A 21,583-nucleotide genomic window follows, 5' to 3' on the forward strand; every position below is an offset into this window, starting at 1 on the left:
TTAATTAAGTTCTCATTTAAACACTAATAAAGTAAACGTTTATGTAATATCTTCAAAATCATAGTTTCATAATAAAAACATTAATAAAGTAAATTCGAGATTATTGCTCCGTTTATATTTCCTTGGTTTTGAAAAGACAAGAGTTTATGACAACCTCACATAGATAACTTTAGAAGAGAACTTGTTCCCTAAGAAACTTAATTAATTAACAATCTATTTCTGATTTGGTCTAGCATTAGAAGTAGAAGAAGACGAAGAGTATAGCAAAGAAGACGCCGAGAAACTCGTGCTACTACTTCTCAAATACTTAGCTGTTTGATGCATAGCAGAAGAAGACAAAGACCCATCTCTCCCTTCTCCTCCGTTGTTATTACAACTTCCCGAACAACCATTATTCCCAACAGCTTTCATCGGTTCCTCTCTTTCTTGACGTATCTCACTGAGCATAGCGGCCACATCTTTCATTGTAGGCCTGTCTTCAGGTATCGGGTTAACGCATAGAAGTGCAACTCCTAGCGTTTGCATCACTTCTTCTACTTCCGACTCTGGCCTCTCTTTTAGTCCCTGGTCGATCACTTGTATATCTCTGATCTTCTTGACCCAGTCTACTATGTGAAGTCCGTCTTGTATTGTTGGATCGATCGGTTGCTTCCCCGTTAGTACCTCTAGGACCACGACTCCGTAGCTATACACATCGCTCTTCTCTGTTATCTTCATTGAATATCCATATTCTGCATAGTATAATAGTCATACAAATCTATTATGTCCGATTGATATATGTTTGCTAGTAACTAGAAATGGACATATAATCTGAAAAGTTTCAACCAGATAAATACTATTTTTAATACAAATGTATTAAAAATTTAATACTTTTATCGTATAAAATACTATTCCATTTGTTTTAGAAAAAACTTAGAATAAACAATGTTGTAAACTTTAAAAATTAATTGTATTTACTAAATTTATATGTTTAAAATTATGAAAAATATATACTTACATAAAATAATACATTTATAATCATGAATTATATTTTTAGTTTGAAAACTTTACAACATGCATATTTTAAAAACATTGATATTTTTAATGTGAAAACTCTAAAACATGCATATTTTAAAAACAAAATGAGTATTAGACTACTAATAAGCATGACAATAATGATTTTCAACTCAGCTAATTAGTATCAAAACAGAAATTTGGAAAGTACCTGGAGCTATGTAACCATATGAACCAGCAATGGTTTTGGAAGAACGAGCGAAGTCGCCATCATCAACAAGCTTAGCAAGACCAAAATCTCCAATGTAAGGCTCAAAATCAGGGCCAATGAGAATATTATTAGCCTTGATGTCTCTATGAACAATGGGAGGAACACAATCATGATGCAAGTAAGCCAGACCCTGAGCTGCACCAAGTATAATCTTGTACCTAACCTCCCATCCTAAACCACATTCACCACTCCTCTCGTGAAGCAAGCTCCCTAAACTCCCATTCGACATATAATCATACATAAGAAGTCTAGTGCTCTTGTTCCAACAACACCCCAAGAACCTGACTATATTCTTGTGTCTGATCGACCCAAGTGTCTTGACTTCAGCTGAGAATGAGTCTCGACCTCCTGATGCCTTAGTAACCGCCACTGTCACTGGCCAGAGCTTTTTCACTGCTATGACTTCTTGGTTAGGCATTTCTGCTTTGTACACTACTCCAGAGCAGCCTTTCCCTATAACATTTCCCTCTACCAAACACTTGAGTACATGTTCCACCGTGAAGTTGAGTTTCTGGAAAGGTGTGAACTGCCATGTCCATAGGTTCTCTCCCTTCTCTGAATCGTTACCGTCCTGAATTATTCGCCTTGCCCTTAAAACCGCTAACACGCCTAATACTGCTAGAACAACCGTCACGCTGATAAGCAATCCAATGGCTATCTTGAGTCTCTGTGAGTGCACAAAATCTCCACCGTTCTGTGTGTTTAACAGTGTACTGTTGCTGACAAAACAAGACCTGAGACCTTTGGAACAGAGTCCAGAGTTTCCTTCCATCTCTTCTGCTATTAGCTGTCTGAAAACCTTACTGTCTGGAAGATAACCAGAGAATCTGTTGTGGGAGATGTTCAGAGAAACCAAGTTTTCTAGACCGGACAACGCAAATAGGTCCCCTGAAAGCATGTTGTGAGAAATGTCCAGCACGGATAACCGGTTAAGCGCTGAGATCCTGTCCGGGATAGAGCCATCTAATGAGTTCCAGCTCAAGTTTAAGGCAATGTCTAGATCTTGAATGTCAAAGAGTTCCTCTGGTATGGTTCCAGAGATGTTGTTACTGCTGAGATCAAGAAGCTGAAGATTCATGCAGTGACCTAGAGACGGAGGGATCTCTCCGTTGAAGGAGTTCTTACTAAGAATGAGCCGGTTAAGCGAAACGAGCTGACCAAGACTATCAGGAAGCTTGCCAGTCAAGTCATTTGAAGAGACATCAAGTACCTGAAGCTTTGTTAAAGAAGATAAAGAGAGAGGGAGAGAACCTCTAAGAGTGTTGTTGCTCAAGTTTAGCATTTGTAGCTGTCTGCAGTTGCTTATCCCCCAAGGAACTGGACCGGAGAGACTGTTCTCAGACAAGTCTAGGAAGCTAAGGTTCTGAAGTAAACCTATTTCTTTAGGGATTTCACCGGTGATCCTGTTGTTGACAAGCCTTAATCTGACAAGGGAAGTGCAGCTTCCGATCTCCGGTGGGATAACACCGGAGATGGCGTTAGATATAAGCAAGAGCTTGGTCAGATTACGAAGCTGGAACAAACCAGGAGGTAAAGAACCAGTGAGAAGATTCTGAGACAAGTCAAGAGCTTGAAGATTCTGACAACCCGCTAGTTCTGTCGGAATATTCCCTTCTAGCTTGTTCTGCCATCCTAAGAAGATGTTGAGCTCCTTGAGTAATCCAATCTCCGGCGGTATCAAACCGGATATCTGATTGGCGTCAACTTGCAACTGAACAAGCTTTGTGCAGTTGCTTAGCACAGAAGGTATCGACCCTGTGATGTTGTTGCTGCTAAGCATAAGCTCTTGGAGATTAGACAAGTTACCAAAAGACTTAGGTATGGTTCCTGAGAAAGAGTTCATAGATAGATCAATAGCGTTTAAGCTTTTGATGAAACCAATCTCTTCAGGGATAGGACCATGAAGATCATTCTGCCATAGAAGCATCTTCTCTAGGTTTTGAAGCTGACCTAACTCTTGTGGAAGCGTGCCTGACAAGTCATTGTCGTATAAAAACATATTGATAAGCTCAGAGCAGTTCCCAAGCTCTTTAGGGATCTCTCCTGAGAGCATTGTTGAATAAACTGATATGGTTTCGAGCTTGCTTAGTTGACCTAACGTGACAGGCAAGTTACCTGATATTTTCGTGGCGGCGAGCCCTAGAACCGTCAGGTTCCCACAGTTACCGATCTCCGCCGGGATCTTCCCTGAAATCTCTGAGTTTCCTCCGGCTCTTAGGCTCTCGAGAGTAGAGATCTTCCCGAGCTCAGAGGGGAGGGTCCCTGATAAGAAGTTGTCGAAAATATCGAGATTCTTGAGGGACACGCAACCTCCGAGTTCAGGTGGGATCTTTCCGGTGAGGCCATTGGAGTTTAAGATGAGTTCTTGAAGGTTCTTGAGCTTCCCTAGAGTCGAAGGTATCCCACCAACGAGACTGTTTGAGCTTAAGTCGATAACTGTGAGCTGAGAACAGTCTCCGATGTCGGAGGGTATACTCCCGGTGAGATTGGTGTTGGAGATAACGAGTTTCTGAAGTGAGGTTAAGGTAGAGATGTTTGGAGGGAAAGGTAAAGCTAGCTGAAGAGAGACAACATTGATCTCTGTAACGAGTTTGTCTGAAGATGAGCAAGTGATGTAAGGCCAGTGACATGGGTCTGAATCAGTAGGGTTCCAGCTGGAAAACGCTGTCGGTGGCGGAGAGTTCGAGCTGTGAAGCCAAGAAACCAACGCTGCGACTTCATTGCTTGATGCAGAGGCCGAGGAGATGAAGAAAGGTAGAAACAGAGAGAAGAACGTAATTGTTAAGACCTTTCTTGGAATCGGCATTTGTTGAGACAAGATTTGTTTTCTCTTTGGGCTCTCAAATCCAAGACCAGTCGTCTCGGTTCTGCATCGATTTTGAGTCTCTCTTTCTCTTTCTCTCTCTCTCTCTTTGGCGTAGGGTTTAAGGGAGCTTCCACTTTAGAGAAGTAATGAACTTCATATGCTCTGTCTTTTTCTTTTTTTTTCTTTTTTTTTGCTAAAATATTTTCTATTAAAGTCTGTCTTTTTCTTTTACCTCGAGGTTCTGTTTTTTTTAAGCTGAATAATCAATTACTGTCATTAACTTTTTCTTTAAAATCTGTCAGCTGAGACAACTGTCTAATGACGCAATAGTCCATAGATTAAACTAACCGTTGTTAGTTTTAGCTCTTTGGAAAATAATGTATTTATATATGTTTTAGAAATCATGTTTTAGCATTTTTTTTATTCATAAGAAAAATGTTAGTGTATAAAATGACAGTAATAGTTTTATTACCTTAATGTAATTTGCTGAGTGAACAAAAGTTTTAGAATACAATACAAAAATCGGAAATTGAAATACTCAAAAAAATTTACAAGATTAAGATAGAAAAAGAGCATGTGGTTTTGCATAGTTTTCCTCAAATGAGTCAGGATTGTGAGTTGGTTTGTTTTCGAGACTTGAGCCGAGCGTTTAAGATTCTTCCTCGTTTGAAGTAAACCGCGTCTATTACTGTGTGAATATACTAATGTCCAGGTTTTGAATATTAATGGATTTTAAATCAAAGTATTACTTTAGTTCAGTCTGAAGATTTTTTAAGAAGATATAGTTGCATTTTTTTGTACTGTAATATGTTGTATTTATGGACCAGGATGGCTTTTACCATGTGAAATCAGGATATTGGGCTTCAATGAACAATAGCATCACTGGCTCAATCTGTCTCTCTGAATGTTCAGAACCAAGTTTAAGCCCGTTTCATTCTAAATAGCATTAAAATTTTAAGCACATCTTCCAAATAATAAGAGAAATGTGAAATGGCTTAGGGGCAAAAACTTATCTTTGCATATGATTTATCTTTTATGTTTAAGCTGCAACTCTTACTTGGACAATGTCATGCTCATACAATTTTGGTCAGAAGGAATCGGTTTTGAGAATATTGATTGAACTTCAAGCAAGTAAACCTTCAAAAGTAAACAAGAAGACGGAATACTCTTTCCTGAGCAAAATGCCACATCTATATTATTAAAGTTGTAGTACAAAATGGAGATGTTTGGATACAAGGATAAGATTCTTAATGAAATGTGTTTGGAAGCAAATATAACTTTCACTTAAGTTATTAATCAAAAAATCATGGCCCATTAAACTGCAAAACAATATGTTTAAACTATCCTTAATTATATGTCAAAAAATTGTGGCCGTCAAGTATAACTATATCTTTCACCTTCAAATATAACCACACCTCACCGTGTTTAAAAAAAACATGGGTACGGTTACAATACGATTAATATATTTTAATTTCACTAATATATGAATGAAATTGTTTCTACCTTAACATTTTATTCGTGGCCGATCAGGATGTATCTATATTATTAAAACTGAAGTACATTTTAGATTTGTTTGGAAACAAGAATATCACTATACTTCTATATTGTTTGTAAACATATATAGCATTTTAAAAAAAGATTAAAAAATTTATATTATTAAAACTGAAGTACATCTAACTTATTAAAACTCAAGTACAAAATCGAAGTGTTTGGAGATTTGAATATGACAATTAAAAAATTTTGGAGTGTTTGGAAACATGGATTGTAGTCTTTAAAAAAAAAAATAATTTTGTTTCGAAACAAAGATAGTAATATTAAGCAAAAAACTAATGGACTTGTGTTATTAAGCCCATTATAAAAAATATTGTCAATATATATAAGAAAAATACAATTCAAAACCTAATTTGAAATACCAACTCAAATTATGGTTTTTTATATCTATCTTATTAAAACTCAAGTACAAAATCGAAGTGTTTGGAGATTTGAATATGACTATTAAAAAAATTTGGAGTGTTTGGAAACATGGATTGTAGTCTTTTAAAGAAAAATTAATTTTGTTTGGAAACAAGGATAGTAATATTAAGCAAAAAAAGTAATGGACTTGTGTTATTAAACCCATTAAAAAAAATATTGGCAATATATATAAGAAAAATACAATTCAAAACCCAATTTGAAATATCAACTCAAATTATGGTTTTTTATATATATCTTATTAAAACTCAAGTACAAAATCGAAGTGTTTGGAGATTTGAATATAACTATTAAAAAAATTTGGAGTGTTTGGAAACACGGATTGTAGTCTTTTAAAAGAAAAATTATTTTTTTTTGAAAACAAGGATAGTAATATTAAGCAAAAAAAGTAATAGACTTATGTTATTAAGCCCATTATAAAAAAAAATATTGGCAATATATATAATAAAAATACAATTCAAAACCCAATTTGAAATACCAACTCAAATTATGGTTTTTTATATTTCATATTAAGTTTTAAAAATATAATATGTGTAATTATTTATATGATGATACATATAAAATACTATTAATTATATGATTACTTATATGATGGTACATATAAAATACGATTAATTATATGATGATAATATACAATATATAATAATGACTAAGGATGGGTTTTCGGGTACCCATACTGGTTTGGTTCTGATCGGTTTGTGTTTCGAGTTTTCGGGGTCAAAGATTTCAGCCCTATTAGGATTTTCTAAATTTTGGTTTGAGTTCGATTTGGATCTTTGCAGGTTTGGTTCGAGTTTGGATAACCCATTTAAATTATTTTTAAATAAGATAGATATATTTTAAATTTCTCAAAATCTATAAATAAAATAATATATTACCTATAAATTTGAATAACATATGTAAGAATACTAAGCTTAACATATTAATTGGCTTGATTTAAAATTTTGGATACGGAATAAATAATTATTTGAAGTATTTTTGGTGATTTGAGTATACTTTAACTATTTCAGATATTTACTTTGACTATCTATATATATTTTCATGTATTTAAACCAATTTAAGAGTATCATTCTTGATTTTTTATATACGCTAAATCTAAAAATAATTAATATATTTAAGTATATAAATCTATTTTAGATAAATTAGGATATCCGAATACTTCGATTCGGATCAGATTCGGTTCTCTAAATAACAAAACGTTGAAAATTTTGAATATTAAATCAATTTATGTTCGGGTTTGGTATTATATGTTCGGATCAATATCGATCATGTTTCTCAGATTCATTTTGTCAAACTCTAATAATTACATGAAAAACAAATATTAATATATTTTTCAAAAAACAAATATTAATATATTTTTCAAAATATACATCTGCGCAAGCGCGCGGATCAAAGTCTATAATCATTTATTTTAACAACAAGCCAAATAAATATGTTGATTGGAGAGGAAATAAAACAAATTGAGAGAAACACATAGTTTACCAAAGACACTATATGTGTCAAATTTATTATAAAGAAAGTTTTACTAAGATAAATACATTTAATAATTACAAACAAATAATATATTTCATATTAGTGAAAAATAATACCCGCGCTTTCGAAGCACGGGTCAAAATCTAGTTGTTATTTATTTGCGTTAACAATAATTATATGTGAATCTTTTATAGTGAGCATTGTCATGCACACATAATTAACTGATCATTTAAGTTATACGTAAAATTATAGATGGGGTTATTCGTAGAAAAGTATATTAAATTTTAAAATATAGTTTTATATCGTAGATTGTTGTAGAAATCATTGTGTTCAACAATTGTAAACACAATTACAGGTATATTTATCAGAGCCTGCTGGCTTTTCAATGCAAGTTCCGAACCCTTTTAACGTGTTTAAACACACTTCCCTACAATTTGCTAACAAACATTGTGTTCCTGGCATAAGTTCTTTTGCGCATCTCTTTTGAGCCTCGGTTTTAGGAACGACCAGTAACACTGCAGCCAAATCGTAAATAAATTTATACAATTTATATACAACTGTTTTTATATCAACACCGAATACAGATGATTATATAATAAACAAATACAAATTATCTGAAAATAGAACCATCAGAACCACAAAACAAGAAACAAATTGTTTAGACATGATGAGAGTGTTTATAAGTTTTTAGTCTTTCTTATGATGTATGTATGTATGATCTGTTTTTCTTCCGTCAAATAATCTGTCTTATATACTACCTCAGAATCAAACAATACCGTGGTAGTAAAAATGTATTAATAATTGTCATTTGTATTAATACTGTGTATTCTTACTTGACATCAAATAAAACGTCAAGACATTTAAAACTTACTTAGTCCGTTTTTAATAAATGATATCTTATTTGACGTTTCAGAATTGTGAGCATATTGATTAACTATCTAATAACCATAATTTAATCAATAGAAAAACAAACTACGGAATATAAAAGACTACATAACATAAAATCAATAAATTTTACACTAAAATTTGAAAACTACATATAATTTAAAGCAAAAAATATCTCGAGAACGTTATCTATTAAAAACAGAGTGAGTAAGTTTTAAATACCTTGACCATTACAATTCTGAATATTATTTGTTGACTAAAATATTCATTTCCATGTTTCGTTATTGACCATGATAAATGCGTTTTTTGGTCATAAGTCAATAACTCTAATTACTACACTTTCCTTAGACACAGCTAGAACTGATGCAAATCCTTGAAAATATTTGCGCAATGGGTTAAGTGTGTTCAAGCCCAATTCTTCGCTCGTGTTCTGAGCTGACTGAGAGTGGTCTTCTTTGAGACACTTGTTGAGCTGCAGGCTTTGCTAACAAAATTCGAAATGAACAGATTTATGTATTTTCTTGCCAGATTTATCGAACCTGAATACCAAGATATTCGAACGGTCTAAAAATTACATTGCTGAAAAACAAATTAAATTAGTTAAGGTAGTGTGACATGTTGGGAAAATCGTTTGGTAAAATAAATATTTTAATAGCAAGCCATTGGCCAAACCTATCTAATCAACGACATAACATGACATTGACAATGATATCAAGGCCCTTTCTTTAATTCACTCTCATGTGCTTCTTGTCTCCTCTCACGTGGTTTCACCACCTTCACATCCGCTCTTATTGCCATCGAGACGATACCCTACACCTATCAATCATTGTTAGGGATGTTTTCGTCAACCAAATGAGGCTAGTCTGCTTCACCCGTTTTTTAATTCCGGTTTGTGATCTCTATCGTCTGGTCGGGCTTAGTCATGCCCAACCAACATGTACCAGACTTAGCCTAATAAAGGCTACTAGCTAAGCTTAGCTCTAATAATAAAATGCCAGACCTTGTCCAGCCGATGAGGACGTCACTAACATTATTCATTACAATATATAAATGTCGCAACATTCCACAAATAACTGCTATGTCTTGTTAAGTACTTGTAAGGCCAATGAACTGGTGAACTTCAAGTTTATGGTGTCATAGATAAAGATGATATAGTAAAGGAAGAGTTCCAAATTTGCTTGCCTTTTATAGATACATAAATCAAATACAAGAGGGTGGTACAACAAGAATATAAGCATACAACTTTTATAATACAGTTGAGGCAGCTTTTTTTAAATCAAGCCTCAGACATTTCAATAGTGCTATTGCCATGTATAAATGCAAAGAACCCCAAAATAAGATTAATTAGTAAGTATTAACACCGCCGACCACCTCTGCAATTAAGAGCACCGGCATTGGAGGTGATGACGCCAACAAGGGATGATGATTTGGCTGCTAAACTTGAAGCTCTAGCGTAGCTGGCTCCAAGTCCTGATCCAGAACGTGTGAAGAAAGCACCGTTTAGGAAAAGGTCTCCTTCTGATCTCCAGTTCCAGTGCTTCCATTGCCACTCCCCTGCATAGTCTCTCTTTGTCACCTGCCCACATAAAATAGATCCTATCAGCAAAACCGTATACGAAACCACAATGATAACTTGTGTTTCTGATTGGAAGCAAAGCCATTTCCATATTACTAGACTGGTTCTATCTGGCTACCCATCATCATTTTTAAGACATTAATAAAGATTGGTCCTTTAAGTGGAGCTGATCTTTTAAGAGTGCAAAGTCTGTAAGCTTTTGATGATTAAGCAAGCACCTCTTTAGCAAACCGGTTTGTTGGAGCAAGATATCTATTCCCCTGGCTGTTGATGGTGGGACTCGCACTGCCACCGATTGCATACATTTCCCAGTGCGTGTAGTCATTGTTAACTACATGGAAATATCCATGTCTACACCTGGAATCGAAAAAAAAGGTTCATACTTTAACCTTCCGAATCTAACAAGCTACCCAATGAGACGAATCTAGCTGAGAGGTAAGATCCTAAAACCTATCAAAGTATGTACCTTGGCATCCTCTGGATAAGACCCTCACCAAAATGGTTGTAAGCAATAGTAACTTGCATCACTTTGTCCCTTGTGTATGTATCACTATGCCCCAATAACATAACCTGTCAACCAAGTTCCTTTGTCATCACTACCATAGCCCTAAATTAGGTTATCCAAAACCCAAACAATCAAAAAAAAAACTGAAACTTTTTATCTGAATCCAAAAAAAAACTAGAAACTAGAACCAATTGCGTATATGAATATCCATAATACGATTTATATATACCTAAATATATTAGTTATAATTAATTTTAAAATAATATATATCGTTAAAACTAAAATATTCAAAAATGAATTATCAGAATATTTCTATCTGAATTATATGAAATTATCTAAATTGAACATCTTGAACAATTTGAATTGCTTTGATATTTTTTATCTTAAAACATGAATTATCTGATATTTTGTTTGAATTATCTTAAATTATTCAAAAATTTCAGACCAAACCGTTTTTTTTGTTGTATTACTAGAACCGTACCTCATTGTGATGAGTGAAGTAGTTGTTGGAGATAGTAATAGCCGTTGAAGACATCACCGCATCGATAAGCCCATCAGCACAACTCGAGAGCGAGTTGTGATCAATCCAAATATGACTCGACCCGAAGATCGAGATCCCGTCTCCATCAGCCATCGTCCTCCACCCGTAGTGCGACGGAGAGCTCCTCACCATCGCGTTGCCCGTCGGCTTACAGTCGTGGATGTTCACGCCGTGGATGATGATGTTCGTCACGTACTGGATCGTGACGCACGCGCCGCCGGCGATGTGGACGTTGGCGCCGCGGCCGTCGATGGTCTTGAAGCTGTTCATGATCAGCTCCTCCTTGAGGACGATGACCATGTCGCGCTTGAAGACGATCCAGAGCGGCTCGTCCTGGATCACGGCGTGGCGGAGCGTGCCGGGGTGGGGGTTGACCGGGTCGTCGTCGCCGGGATCGGAGACGACGTAGTAACGGCCGTCGCGGCCGCCGATCGCGTTGCGGCCGAAGCCGATCGAGCAGTCGGCGAGGCGTTTTCGCCGGAGTTTCCATCTAGGGTCGCAGCGCCAGCAGTCGTCGATGGGGTTTCCGGTGGAGCAGGAGAAGTAGCCTAGTCGCCTCCGCTCTGTGCTGTTGCGGATGCTCCTGAAAACATCGAAACCGGTTTAGTCGAACCGAATTAATTGTTTGGGTAAATTAATTTGACGTGATTAACCGAGATCAAACCAATTTGAGTGGGCCATTTAATACGTCGGTGGAGACATTATTATGCTATAATGACGAATCATATTAATTTCTAGAAGCAAAACAAAACATAATGGCTAAAATATTTGAGAAATGAAGGTGTAACAACGTCGGCCATGGCGACGTTGTCAGACCCGCTTTTCACTACGGGATTCTCCCGCTTTCATTACGGGATTCTCCCGGGTTTGGCTAAGGAGTGAACAGTGCCCCGACGGTGACCGACTCTGACCAGATGCGCACCGGAAGGTGAAGAGACATTGGGCCTGTCCTGAAATCTGATCTTTAGAAGCCCAATGTAGTGGGTCTTATTTTCTGGTCTGGTTTTGTTTTCAGTTGCTTTTGGGTTTCATTGTTGTCATCTCATTTGGTCTATTTTAGGGGTTAAGAATCGGTTCATCTCGGGTCGTGGGATGGATTCGATTCATTGTGGTTAAAAATACACCGATGAATTAGATTGGGTAGTTTAGGATCCATTCCAGTTTCGACTCCGTGTTCCTAGGCGATACTAGATCTCATCGGTTGTATGTTGGGTTTAAAATCTTTTGAGGTTGTAATCCTGTATTCACTTTTGGCTAATGAAAAGTTGTCGTTGAGTTAAAAAAAAAAAAACATGGCGAATCATATTAATTTCTAGAAGCAAAAGAAAACATAATGGCTAAAATATTTGAGAAATGAAGGTGTAACTAACGATCGAATATGGTTTTGACTTTGTACTTCAAAATACCGTGGGTTATTAGCTTAATTAATTGCAATTTGCAATATCTTTTAAGATTGAGTAAAAATTGAATAAAATTTATTTTTAATATATTAGAGTTCTATATTTGCTTATGTTAAAGACCGTGATTATGTAATAAGTTTCACGTAACTGCTTCTGTATAGTATTGTTTTTCTTTGGACCAATTCTGTATAGTATTGTTACAAATGGAAATAATTCAAAGAACATACACACGAGGCATATGCATCATGGGGTGGTCGCAGTTCACTATTACTAAAGGTTAGGTGTTTGTTGGAACATTTACACAGGCTTTTCTCCAAAACAAAAAACATTACACGTGTTCTTTTGGACCAATGTATCTAATAATTCCATAAGATTTTTCGCAAGCAATAATATTTATTACTTATATTTTTCTTGTTTTATTTCAATGATTCAACTATACGACGTGGTGGCATTGCATTTAATGAGAAAATCTCATCCAGATCTATAACTAAATGAGCACCATCCATGTACATCAGTACATGATGTTTGGTTTTTGCCCACCGCCAGAACTCTGAACCGACTCAGTAAAGTTCTTACAGAAAATCCATGTGAGTACTCTGCTCCACATAAATACAACTTACCAGTTTTCTGATTTTTTTCTTAATTAATTCCAATAGAAAATCAACATGAATTTATCCAACCAAACGTGTAGGTTAAGTATAGTTTATTGTTTTACTAATAAGTACATAACTGCTATTGAAGAAACAGATCCGAACCTCCTATTTAATCAGCAAACAGACTTTATAACTACTAGTACGCTAATAAAGCTGAAACACGGCCAACTGTATATAGTTTTTTTGAAGCAACAGAAAAACTCACATGTCCACCATGGCAGCTACTTCGTCTGGATTCTCAACTGCATGTTCATGCCATGTTTCATTAGACCTGAAACCAATTAATTCATTCATTTACAACAGAATTACGTTTACTATCTCTAACACAACATGAAACAACTCAATTATAAAAACAATATACTAAGCCTCGCTAATTCATTAATTACTAGTATACAAATTGAATTGTTGCATTGTTAGTAATAAAACATTGGTGTTTGAGACACGGATCTGTACATGGTCGATAGAAATATCCTGAACTACAAGAATTTTGAGATTGCAAAATTAAGTTATGCAGATCAGTAACTAAAAGAAAAAGAGTTGTCTTGTTCTACCACAAAATTTTGAGTTGCTGCTGGAGATTCAATGCTACATTCTTTGAACCAGATCACATAAAACAGTTAACCCCAAACTGAGCTAAGAAAATTTCGATATAATAACAATTAATCATATGATACCTGATGGAATCGACGCCAGTGAAGAGCATTGATGATAGGAATAATGCAGAAGCGAAGAGGACAACTACTTGGGTGATACCCATCGTTCTTCCTCTGCTCTGTGATGTTTTTTTGTCTCTGTCTGATGCAGAGGCTATTGTCGGCCTATTGTGTTCCAAGAAGAAGGAAGGAGAAAGATGAAAAGAGTTTAAGAAAGGCTCTAGTGGGAGGAGTTGTTTTATAGGAGAAAATGGCCGTGTCATATTCTACTAGAATAATGTTTGACCTAATAATTATTTTTTACAAAAAAGTTATACAACTTCATTAAATTGATTTTGTTATAGTTCTGTTAAGACCCATAACTCAAAATGGCCGCATAATGAAATTAATATTTTACCATAATTGTATAGTTATTTTACACAATTCATAATGTACGTGATGTGATAAGAGACAAATTATACAATCAGAAGGATAGGTTGTACAAACTGTTAATCAAAGTGGGAATTCTAAGGTTAATTGATGTTATAATTGTAATTTTTTTACATTTTTCATACGTTGTACTTACTAAAAACAATATACGTTTCACATGATATAAAGTTTAGTATCAACCAAAATGTATACTTCTATTCTGGGAAAGATGGACAAAGTTGGGGGTACTATTTTTCATTGGGATTTGTTTTCTTTGATCAGTTAGTATTACGTTCAAGTTCAAGGTTCAACTAATAATCATAGATGAACCACTTCTCTGTTTGTAATTATATTGCCTAATCAGTAATCATATCCAAAGTTTTAATAACCAAATAACAAAACAAACCGAGCTTTTTCTACTTTCCAATTTTCATCTCCTTGCTATTTAATTTTCTCACTGGCATCCCTCTTTCTATCACGTGCGGTAGGCCAGGTATATCATGTGCCGGGCGGCTGTTCATTCCGACACGTTCGTCTCATAAAAGTCTCCACGTTATTGTTTAACATAACACATGTATATAGATATCTTCTCGTCAGCGGCGAATGTCCGGAAAACACGCCGGTGATTAGCTCAACGTGGCAGATTACAAACCCAATCAAACTTCGTGTATTACCTTAAACACCCAATCATCATCGTTTGCATATATATTTTCCTACTGTATTTTATAAGAAAACAATAAGATTCGGCCACTGTTTACTATAACTGTACATATATATACAGCTAGGCTACATAATGGTTTATAATAAAAACGGTTTCTACTAAAATGGACAAGCATACAAGCTTTTCAAAGATAGAGAATTAAGCAAAAGCTTATTATGAGAAACTAAAACATAATTAAAATATTTAACCAAAAAAATATACTTAGATTAGAGGTGAAAATACAGAAGCAAATGATGAAGAATTCTTTTAGTTGAAAAGTCTATGACCTCCTAGTCATCTTCTGCCACGGTTTCCACAGTCTCTCACCGCCATGACAGCTACATGTTGGTGCCAAGAAAGAAAAAGTTTTAAGGATGTAAAGAAAATTGATTTAAATAAAGGGATGATCAACGGCTAAAATATTTCTCACAATTTAGTAATGAAATAAATAGAGAAAAATAATAAAGAAGAGAAACGAACTCAAAGCAATGATTTTATGTGTTTTCTCCTAATTAGTTTCTTTTTAATTTGTATCTATATTTTTATTATAACTAGATATTTCGTCCGTGAGACATTAACATAAAAGTTTTATAAATAGTTATAAATAAATGTTATTAATTAATTCAAAGACCACTATAACAAATTATTTTTCATGAGTTCAAAATATTTAATAACAAATTAAACAATATTTTATATATAAAAAAATTGCACAACATAAATACTTTTTATCATGTAAGATAACTTTAAAATGCTAATGTGCTTAAAATATTTTGTAATAATGAAAATTATTAAATCAATAAATTCATTTTAATTTATGGTTAATTATATATTAATAAATCTAATTATAATTCAAAATAATTTTAACTATTCTATTTTTAACGTGATAATTCAGAAAAGTCATTGTCTAAATAATAGTATAAATAAATATAAACTCAGAAGCATAATACTATCTACTGTTTTCTTGGGGGACAAACAGTATCTACTATTATATATCTAATAACTTTCATGTATAATTTTAAAGAAAATAATTTAAATAAACAAAATCCAATAATATTTATTTTTCAGAACTAGACACACAATTCAGTCGGTTCATTATTTTCCACATGTTGGGCAATGGACAGTGATTAGGCTTCCAGACTGACAAACATTAATTAAGTAAAATAATTTTTGCAATATGCATAGGTGTTCTGTGATATTATGAAAACAATAATGAGTTCGGCCAACAACAGATAAATGTCATGTGTGAGTGTTCTTTTCCATTTTTTTTTTGTAACATCATATTCTTGATTCTCCTTTCTTCATTCAGTAGCATTTACTGGATAAAATTATTATCGTCTAAAAGGAAAAAAGGAAACCCCAGCAAAAACAACGAAGTCTAGTATCCACATGAGGATGGTTTTTTTATTATCTTTTGGCAGCTTGAAAGTATTATCTTCTACATAGTGCAGATTAGCTTATCGGGGCATTATAACCATAACAAAAGCATCAGGATACTATAAATCTTCGGATTATGTCCACGATAGGACGATCCTCATGCATGAAAGAGACATATACGTAGAAGATTCACGTGTGGGAACATCGGATCTTTTCCCACTGATGTAACAACAAACCCTAAGATTACAAATGGAGGGAGAGATCAAGACACTGGTTTTGACCGTTCTCACTATTCACCACGTTACCGTTATGATCCAAAATTTGAACACATTTTTGACCAAGATACCCTTCTTTGCTATCTCTACCTTGGTGGGATGACGCCAACACGACATGAGCACCGTTGGATTTGAAGATTGGAAGGTCTGTATGAGAAGCTGGAAAGCATGCAACGGACGTAGAAGAAGGGTAGCTTAAGATTGTCAAGGGGTGCGGAGATGGGGAGGATAAAAAGACAGGTAACGTGTGAAGCAAGTCATTGTTGTTGATAAAATCGTAAGCTCTTTTGGCTCTTCTAGCAGCGGTTCTCTCCTTCTTGTGAGCATTCTGGTGGCCTCCTAGGGCTTGAGAACTATGGAACTTTCTATAGCAGAAGAGGCATGGAAACAGTAGTCTAGATGAAGATGTGTCTTCGTCTGTCTTGTTGGCTTCTTGGGATGGCATGATCTCTTCTTCCTCCTCCTCTTCTACTTGATGCTGATGATCTTCTTCCATTCTATGTTTTCTATACACACCAAAAGAGAGTAAACATAAGATTAGCTTCCAATAAGTGCACAAAACAACTTGGAGAGCCAATATGACTAACTGAGAAGTGTATATATGACTATTTATATACAGGGTGAGGGAGAAGATGAGAAGTAGAAGAGAAGCCAAGTTAAGATGGTGTTTGAGAAGCGTTGGAAAATGTGAAGAATCTGAAACTGTGAGTGGATTCATTAGTGCTGTTACTATTGAGAGTTGTGCAGAGCCAACTTTGGGAGCAGGTTCTTTTACAAGTATGGGCTTGGGAACAGAGGAGATAAGAGAGAGTCAGAGGTAAAGAGAGATAAAAGAATGAGTGAAAGTGGTGCATGTTGATGAGAAGGAGAATGATTGGTGAGCAAGAAAGAGACTTTTGAATTGGGGAATGGAACTTCTTTTTCTTCTGTCTTGATATTAGAATATCTTTTTTTTTTTGCTTTAATGGAACTCATATTTGCTATTGGCCTAATCAGAACTTTCTCTTTTGTTAATGTTGACCATGTCTTTAATGAACTTACTTTGAAATTTGTATTTACATTTGGGATTATATAAGAATCATAAGATTAGTTTGGATTGAGAAACATATTAACAAATCAGATGTTGATCTCTTAGACAAGGTTTGGGAAAGTGATGCCAAATTGGTGTAGGAAAAAAGGATGGATGCTCCATAACTTGAGAAGCAATGGGTAGTCATAAAGAAAGACTGATGATGGGTACTGACTGGAAGCACCGCCCACTTCCCCTTGCAGCATCTTGTCTCCACTTAGTTGGCTACTTCTCATTCGCCAGCCAAAATGGTACTAAGTCACTGGGCTTTATATTTAAGGACCTGTCTCGACCCATTTAGCATACATTCTAGTATATTATTGATATTGCCATGGTCGGTGTTGGGCTTCCTTCTGCTGTAATCTCACTGCACGCTGGTTATATTTAATCAGGTAAAATGTTACAGGCCCGAATCTATGAGTAAGTACATGTACATATCTCCAAAGCAAGTAGCAAGGTCCTAAAGCATTAGTAAATCACTAAACCACACGCATATGATCAGGTCTAAATACACACATAATGTCATCCTAAATCTAAACCGATCGAGAAAAACCAGGAGGAGCGACATAATAGGAAAACGAGGAGACTTACTACTCGGTGACATCCTCAAGGACCATGTTGACGTAAACGTCAAAGCCTTTGAGAACCCCCACGAGCTCCTTGTCTCCTTTCATTATCACTTCGACCCTATGCACCTGTCTATTAGCTCTGCACGCAAGAAACAGAGACCAAGTTTTCAGATCCCAATGATCTGCCGTGTAAAAGACAGAAGAGAGTAGAGAGATGTTGAAGGAAGAAGAGTAGAGATACCTGATGGAAGAATCTGCGAGTGGGATTGTTGCTCGCCACTACGATGAGAACTGCGGCAAAATTGAAGAAGCGTTTCGACTTTTAGGGTACTTTTTTAGTCGACGACAATCGTAGTTCAGTAGTGCTTTTGCTTTCGAGGACTTTGCAAGAAAACCCTCAAACTATTTTTTTTTTTGCAAGACGGACTTTCAGCTTTAAAACTTGTATATTATACCTTTCATCTAATTAAAATGTATCGAACTTCAGCATCTACCACCGAGTATTAAATAAAGTAATGTGACAAAAATAAATTAATGTAAAAATAAGAATATATGTAAAAAAAAACCCTTTGATTACTACATAAAATGTACCTACTACATATGCTACTGCTAACTAGAAGCATCTGTGAGAAAAAAAAAACTAGAAGCATCTCCAACATGGCTTTATTTTTCATTCCAAATAAAATTTAGAGTAAAAAGAATTCTAACACTACTATATTTTATGTTCTAAAATAGATTAAAAATAGATTTTTTATAAATGGATGTATCCATTTTTATTTATTGTTTCACTTTCCATTCTAAAATGATTTAATAAAATTCAATCTATTTATATAAAAGAAGCTTTTCATCTCTTCTGGGGTGTCCACATAGGATGCCATGTCACTAATTCACCTTTTGTGGTCGCGACACTTGTCTTCATTTTCTCTGGTTTGGGCTTCGACTGTCTTCTGTGTATTTCGCGTGTTATGGGCTGAGAAACTAAGATAATCTTGGCCCTTTAGTTGCCTTCGCTTTGGAGACGTGAAGCCGCTGTTCATCGTTTGCGCTTCTTCTTCTCGAAGGTTTTACCGTCTCAATCACTCATTCAATTCTTATCTCTCTTCCAAGACGGTGTATCTCTATCTATAAAAACCTGAGGATTCATCCCTTGAGAATCATCCTTTTGAACGCCTCTCCGTTTTAGCCATTGTAATAGGTAAATTCTCATCCATTCTGTTTAGTTTGATCTGTACGATCGAGCGTAGCATCAACGATTGGAGCCATAACAACCCTCGATTGGATCACCGGAACCCTAAAATCATCCCCTCCTTGGATCCACAAGTGGTCTCCGGTCGGTGCTGGCGATTGCTCCGGGAATAAAGCGAACGAATGAGACGGTGCTGGCGATTGCTCAGAATTCTGGAGAAGGATAGAGGATAAACCGCGATCAAAAAGATTTTGGAGACGGAAATTAAGATGTGGACGGTAACGGTGATGACGGTGTGGATGTGAAAGCCGTAGGGCATTTGTTGGAGCGAGTGTGTGAGGCCTGATGTGATATTAACTGAGGGAGAAGGAGACAGTGACGAAGAGGATGATGATATTGTGTTATTGCAATGGCTTAGGAACGAGGAAGTTTGATATCAGCCCAAGTTATCAGCCTTTTGTATGAAAATGATTTTTTTTTAAATTTTGTGATCACATGAAATCCCAACAGAAAATATTTTTCACTAATAACACTAACTCTGTTGCTTCTTAAAAACTGTTATTGGTTGATGTATCAAGAAGATCCTAATGGAAAGTAGGTTGCTATGAGGCAGATCAAGCAGCTTACTGAGTCCACTGACGTTAAGATAACTAAATGGAATATCTCTCACCAGAATTGAGGTAGGCTTCACATGTTTGCTTAGAATTCATGCCATTTTAGTGGATTTTAGTGGATTTAATAGTTAGTTCACCGTTGAGAGGTTCTATATAGTTTTTTTTGTTTAATCTCATGCTTAGTTGAATTTTTTGATTCATTTGTCTTATTTATCCTGAATTAACAGTCATGAGAAAAACATACGAAGCAGTTTCTCATCGAGGAATGTCGATGTTGCTTTGACACCTCGTCAAAAAGATCTGACGAGCTTTTCAGAAACATGGCGAGAGTAGAGACCAATAATATAATAGTAAGCACCCTACTCTGAAATCACAATTGCAGACGTATGTAGTGACTGAAATAATAGTTCCTCCAAATGTTTTTATTACAACCTCAGATGGGCAATGAGTTCAATATCACCATCCACATCAGTAACATCAATGGTTTACCCATATCTGGTTTTTGAGATGCCACAACTGGTTACTGGTGTCTCCAGTGTCAATGATTATGAAAGGATTTTGCACTACAGAACAAGCCTATGGGAGGACCAGTGTTCATCACAAGTTTTTAAGCGCAGAAGAATAAAATAAAGAAATTTGTAGGTTATAAAAAAATTATTTTTTGTTTCAACAGGTTATAAAAAGGTTTAATGATAAACTTTATTCAAAATATTGCTATTATTATGTGCTTTAATGATATATGTATATAGCAGAAGTTCTGCAGAATAATCAAAGCTGAAATATGATGATTGGTAAAAGGAAAAAACAATTGGTCAGAAGAAGGATATGTTTTTCTCCCAAAGAAAGATGTGTAAAAATATTACTATAAGAATGACCGACATAAATAATATTATACAAATCTTAACAATAATAGGATAAATTAGTTATTAATATATACAAAACTGCACTTTCGGAGCCGATAGGTGATTCCACTTTGAGAAGCTTTTTATCCAACTTTGTTGTATCCAAATGAACGCATCTAATGTCATTCAATGCAAGAAAACGTCAGTTATAACTCAAGCTGGTTATATGAACAAATACATAAACATAACACGATACAGAAATATGACAAAATAATTTTAAGGGAAATACATGATATAATTTGAAATTAGTGAAAAGTTTAGTCAACAGATAACATTAGTTAAAACTAACATAGATATAATTTAAAAATTACATCAGAAAAATAGAGAAATCAATAAGATATAGAAGCAGAAAATTCATTTACGATAATGGTTTTTTGATATTACATCAAACCTAAGCCAATGGAAAAAAATGAATCTAAATTTGTTTCCACTAAGCTCAGAACAAGAAACATTAACAAAAAATATGATGAAAACCACAATAAAAATTAATAAATAATCAGAACAGTAATTTTACAAACATCAGCTTAAAAAAAATTAACAAAATATCATAAATAAAATATAGAAAATAAGTGAATATACATCATATAACTTGAGTTTTTGTGAAAATTTAGTCAACAAATGATACTTTAAGGAAAAATATAATCTATTTATATATATATATATATATTAAAATATATTAAAAAACTATAAGAACAAAAGTAAAAAATCCATTTCCAATATATTTTTTTTTACGTTTGATCAAATTCCGACCAAAAAAAG

General features: G+C 34.8%; 3 protein-coding genes and 1 long non-coding RNA gene across 4 annotated transcripts; 1 reads left to right on the plus strand and 3 right to left on the minus strand.

Moving 5' to 3' along the window:
* Nucleotides 1–89: 89 nt before the first annotated feature.
* LOC108825223 (LRR receptor-like serine/threonine-protein kinase RGI2) lies at nucleotides 90–4,950 on the minus strand. Its single transcript, XM_056994994.1, has 3 exons — nucleotides 4,910–4,950; nucleotides 1,205–4,203; nucleotides 90–731 (listed from the first exon to the last, which is right to left on the minus strand). Exons 1-3 carry the CDS (start codon nucleotides 4,948–4,950, stop codon nucleotides 214–216), a joined length of 3,558 nt encoding a protein of 1,185 aa, XP_056850974.1. The 3' UTR covers nucleotides 90–213.
* A 4,613-nt stretch (nucleotides 4,951–9,563) lies between these two features.
* Nucleotides 9,564–13,948, minus strand: LOC108828277 (probable pectate lyase 20). Its single transcript, XM_018601912.2, has 6 exons — nucleotides 13,749–13,948; nucleotides 13,280–13,345; nucleotides 10,962–11,604; nucleotides 10,442–10,545; nucleotides 10,194–10,332; nucleotides 9,564–9,975 (listed from the first exon to the last, which is right to left on the minus strand). Exons 1-6 carry the CDS (start codon nucleotides 13,829–13,831, stop codon nucleotides 9,754–9,756), a joined length of 1,257 nt encoding a protein of 418 aa, XP_018457414.1. The 5' UTR covers nucleotides 13,832–13,948; the 3' UTR covers nucleotides 9,564–9,753.
* Nucleotides 13,949–15,956: 2,008 nt separating this feature from the next.
* Nucleotides 15,957–18,643, minus strand: LOC108828281 (protein LATE FLOWERING-like). The gene is made up of 4 exons (XM_056994328.1): nucleotides 18,364–18,643; nucleotides 18,145–18,261; nucleotides 17,102–17,927; nucleotides 15,957–16,990 (listed from the first exon to the last, which is right to left on the minus strand). The coding sequence occupies exons 3-4, from the start codon at nucleotides 17,200–17,202 to the stop codon at nucleotides 16,453–16,455; spliced, it is 639 nt and encodes a 212-aa protein (XP_056850308.1). The 5' UTR covers nucleotides 17,203–17,927; nucleotides 18,145–18,261; nucleotides 18,364–18,643; the 3' UTR covers nucleotides 15,957–16,452.
* A 475-nt stretch (nucleotides 18,644–19,118) lies between these two features.
* On the plus strand, nucleotides 19,119–20,633 carry LOC108820462 (uncharacterized). Its single transcript, XR_008939047.1, has 3 exons — nucleotides 19,119–19,988; nucleotides 20,150–20,272; nucleotides 20,360–20,633. It is a non-coding gene; the product is annotated as an uncharacterized LOC108820462 (long non-coding RNA).
* Nucleotides 20,634–21,583: the final 950 nt, after the last annotated feature.

The sequence above is a fragment of the Raphanus sativus genome, chromosome 9 (genome assembly GCF_000801105.2).
Source record: "Raphanus sativus cultivar WK10039 chromosome 9, ASM80110v3, whole genome shotgun sequence".
Classification (NCBI taxonomy): Eukaryota; Viridiplantae; Streptophyta; class Magnoliopsida; order Brassicales; family Brassicaceae; genus Raphanus; species Raphanus sativus.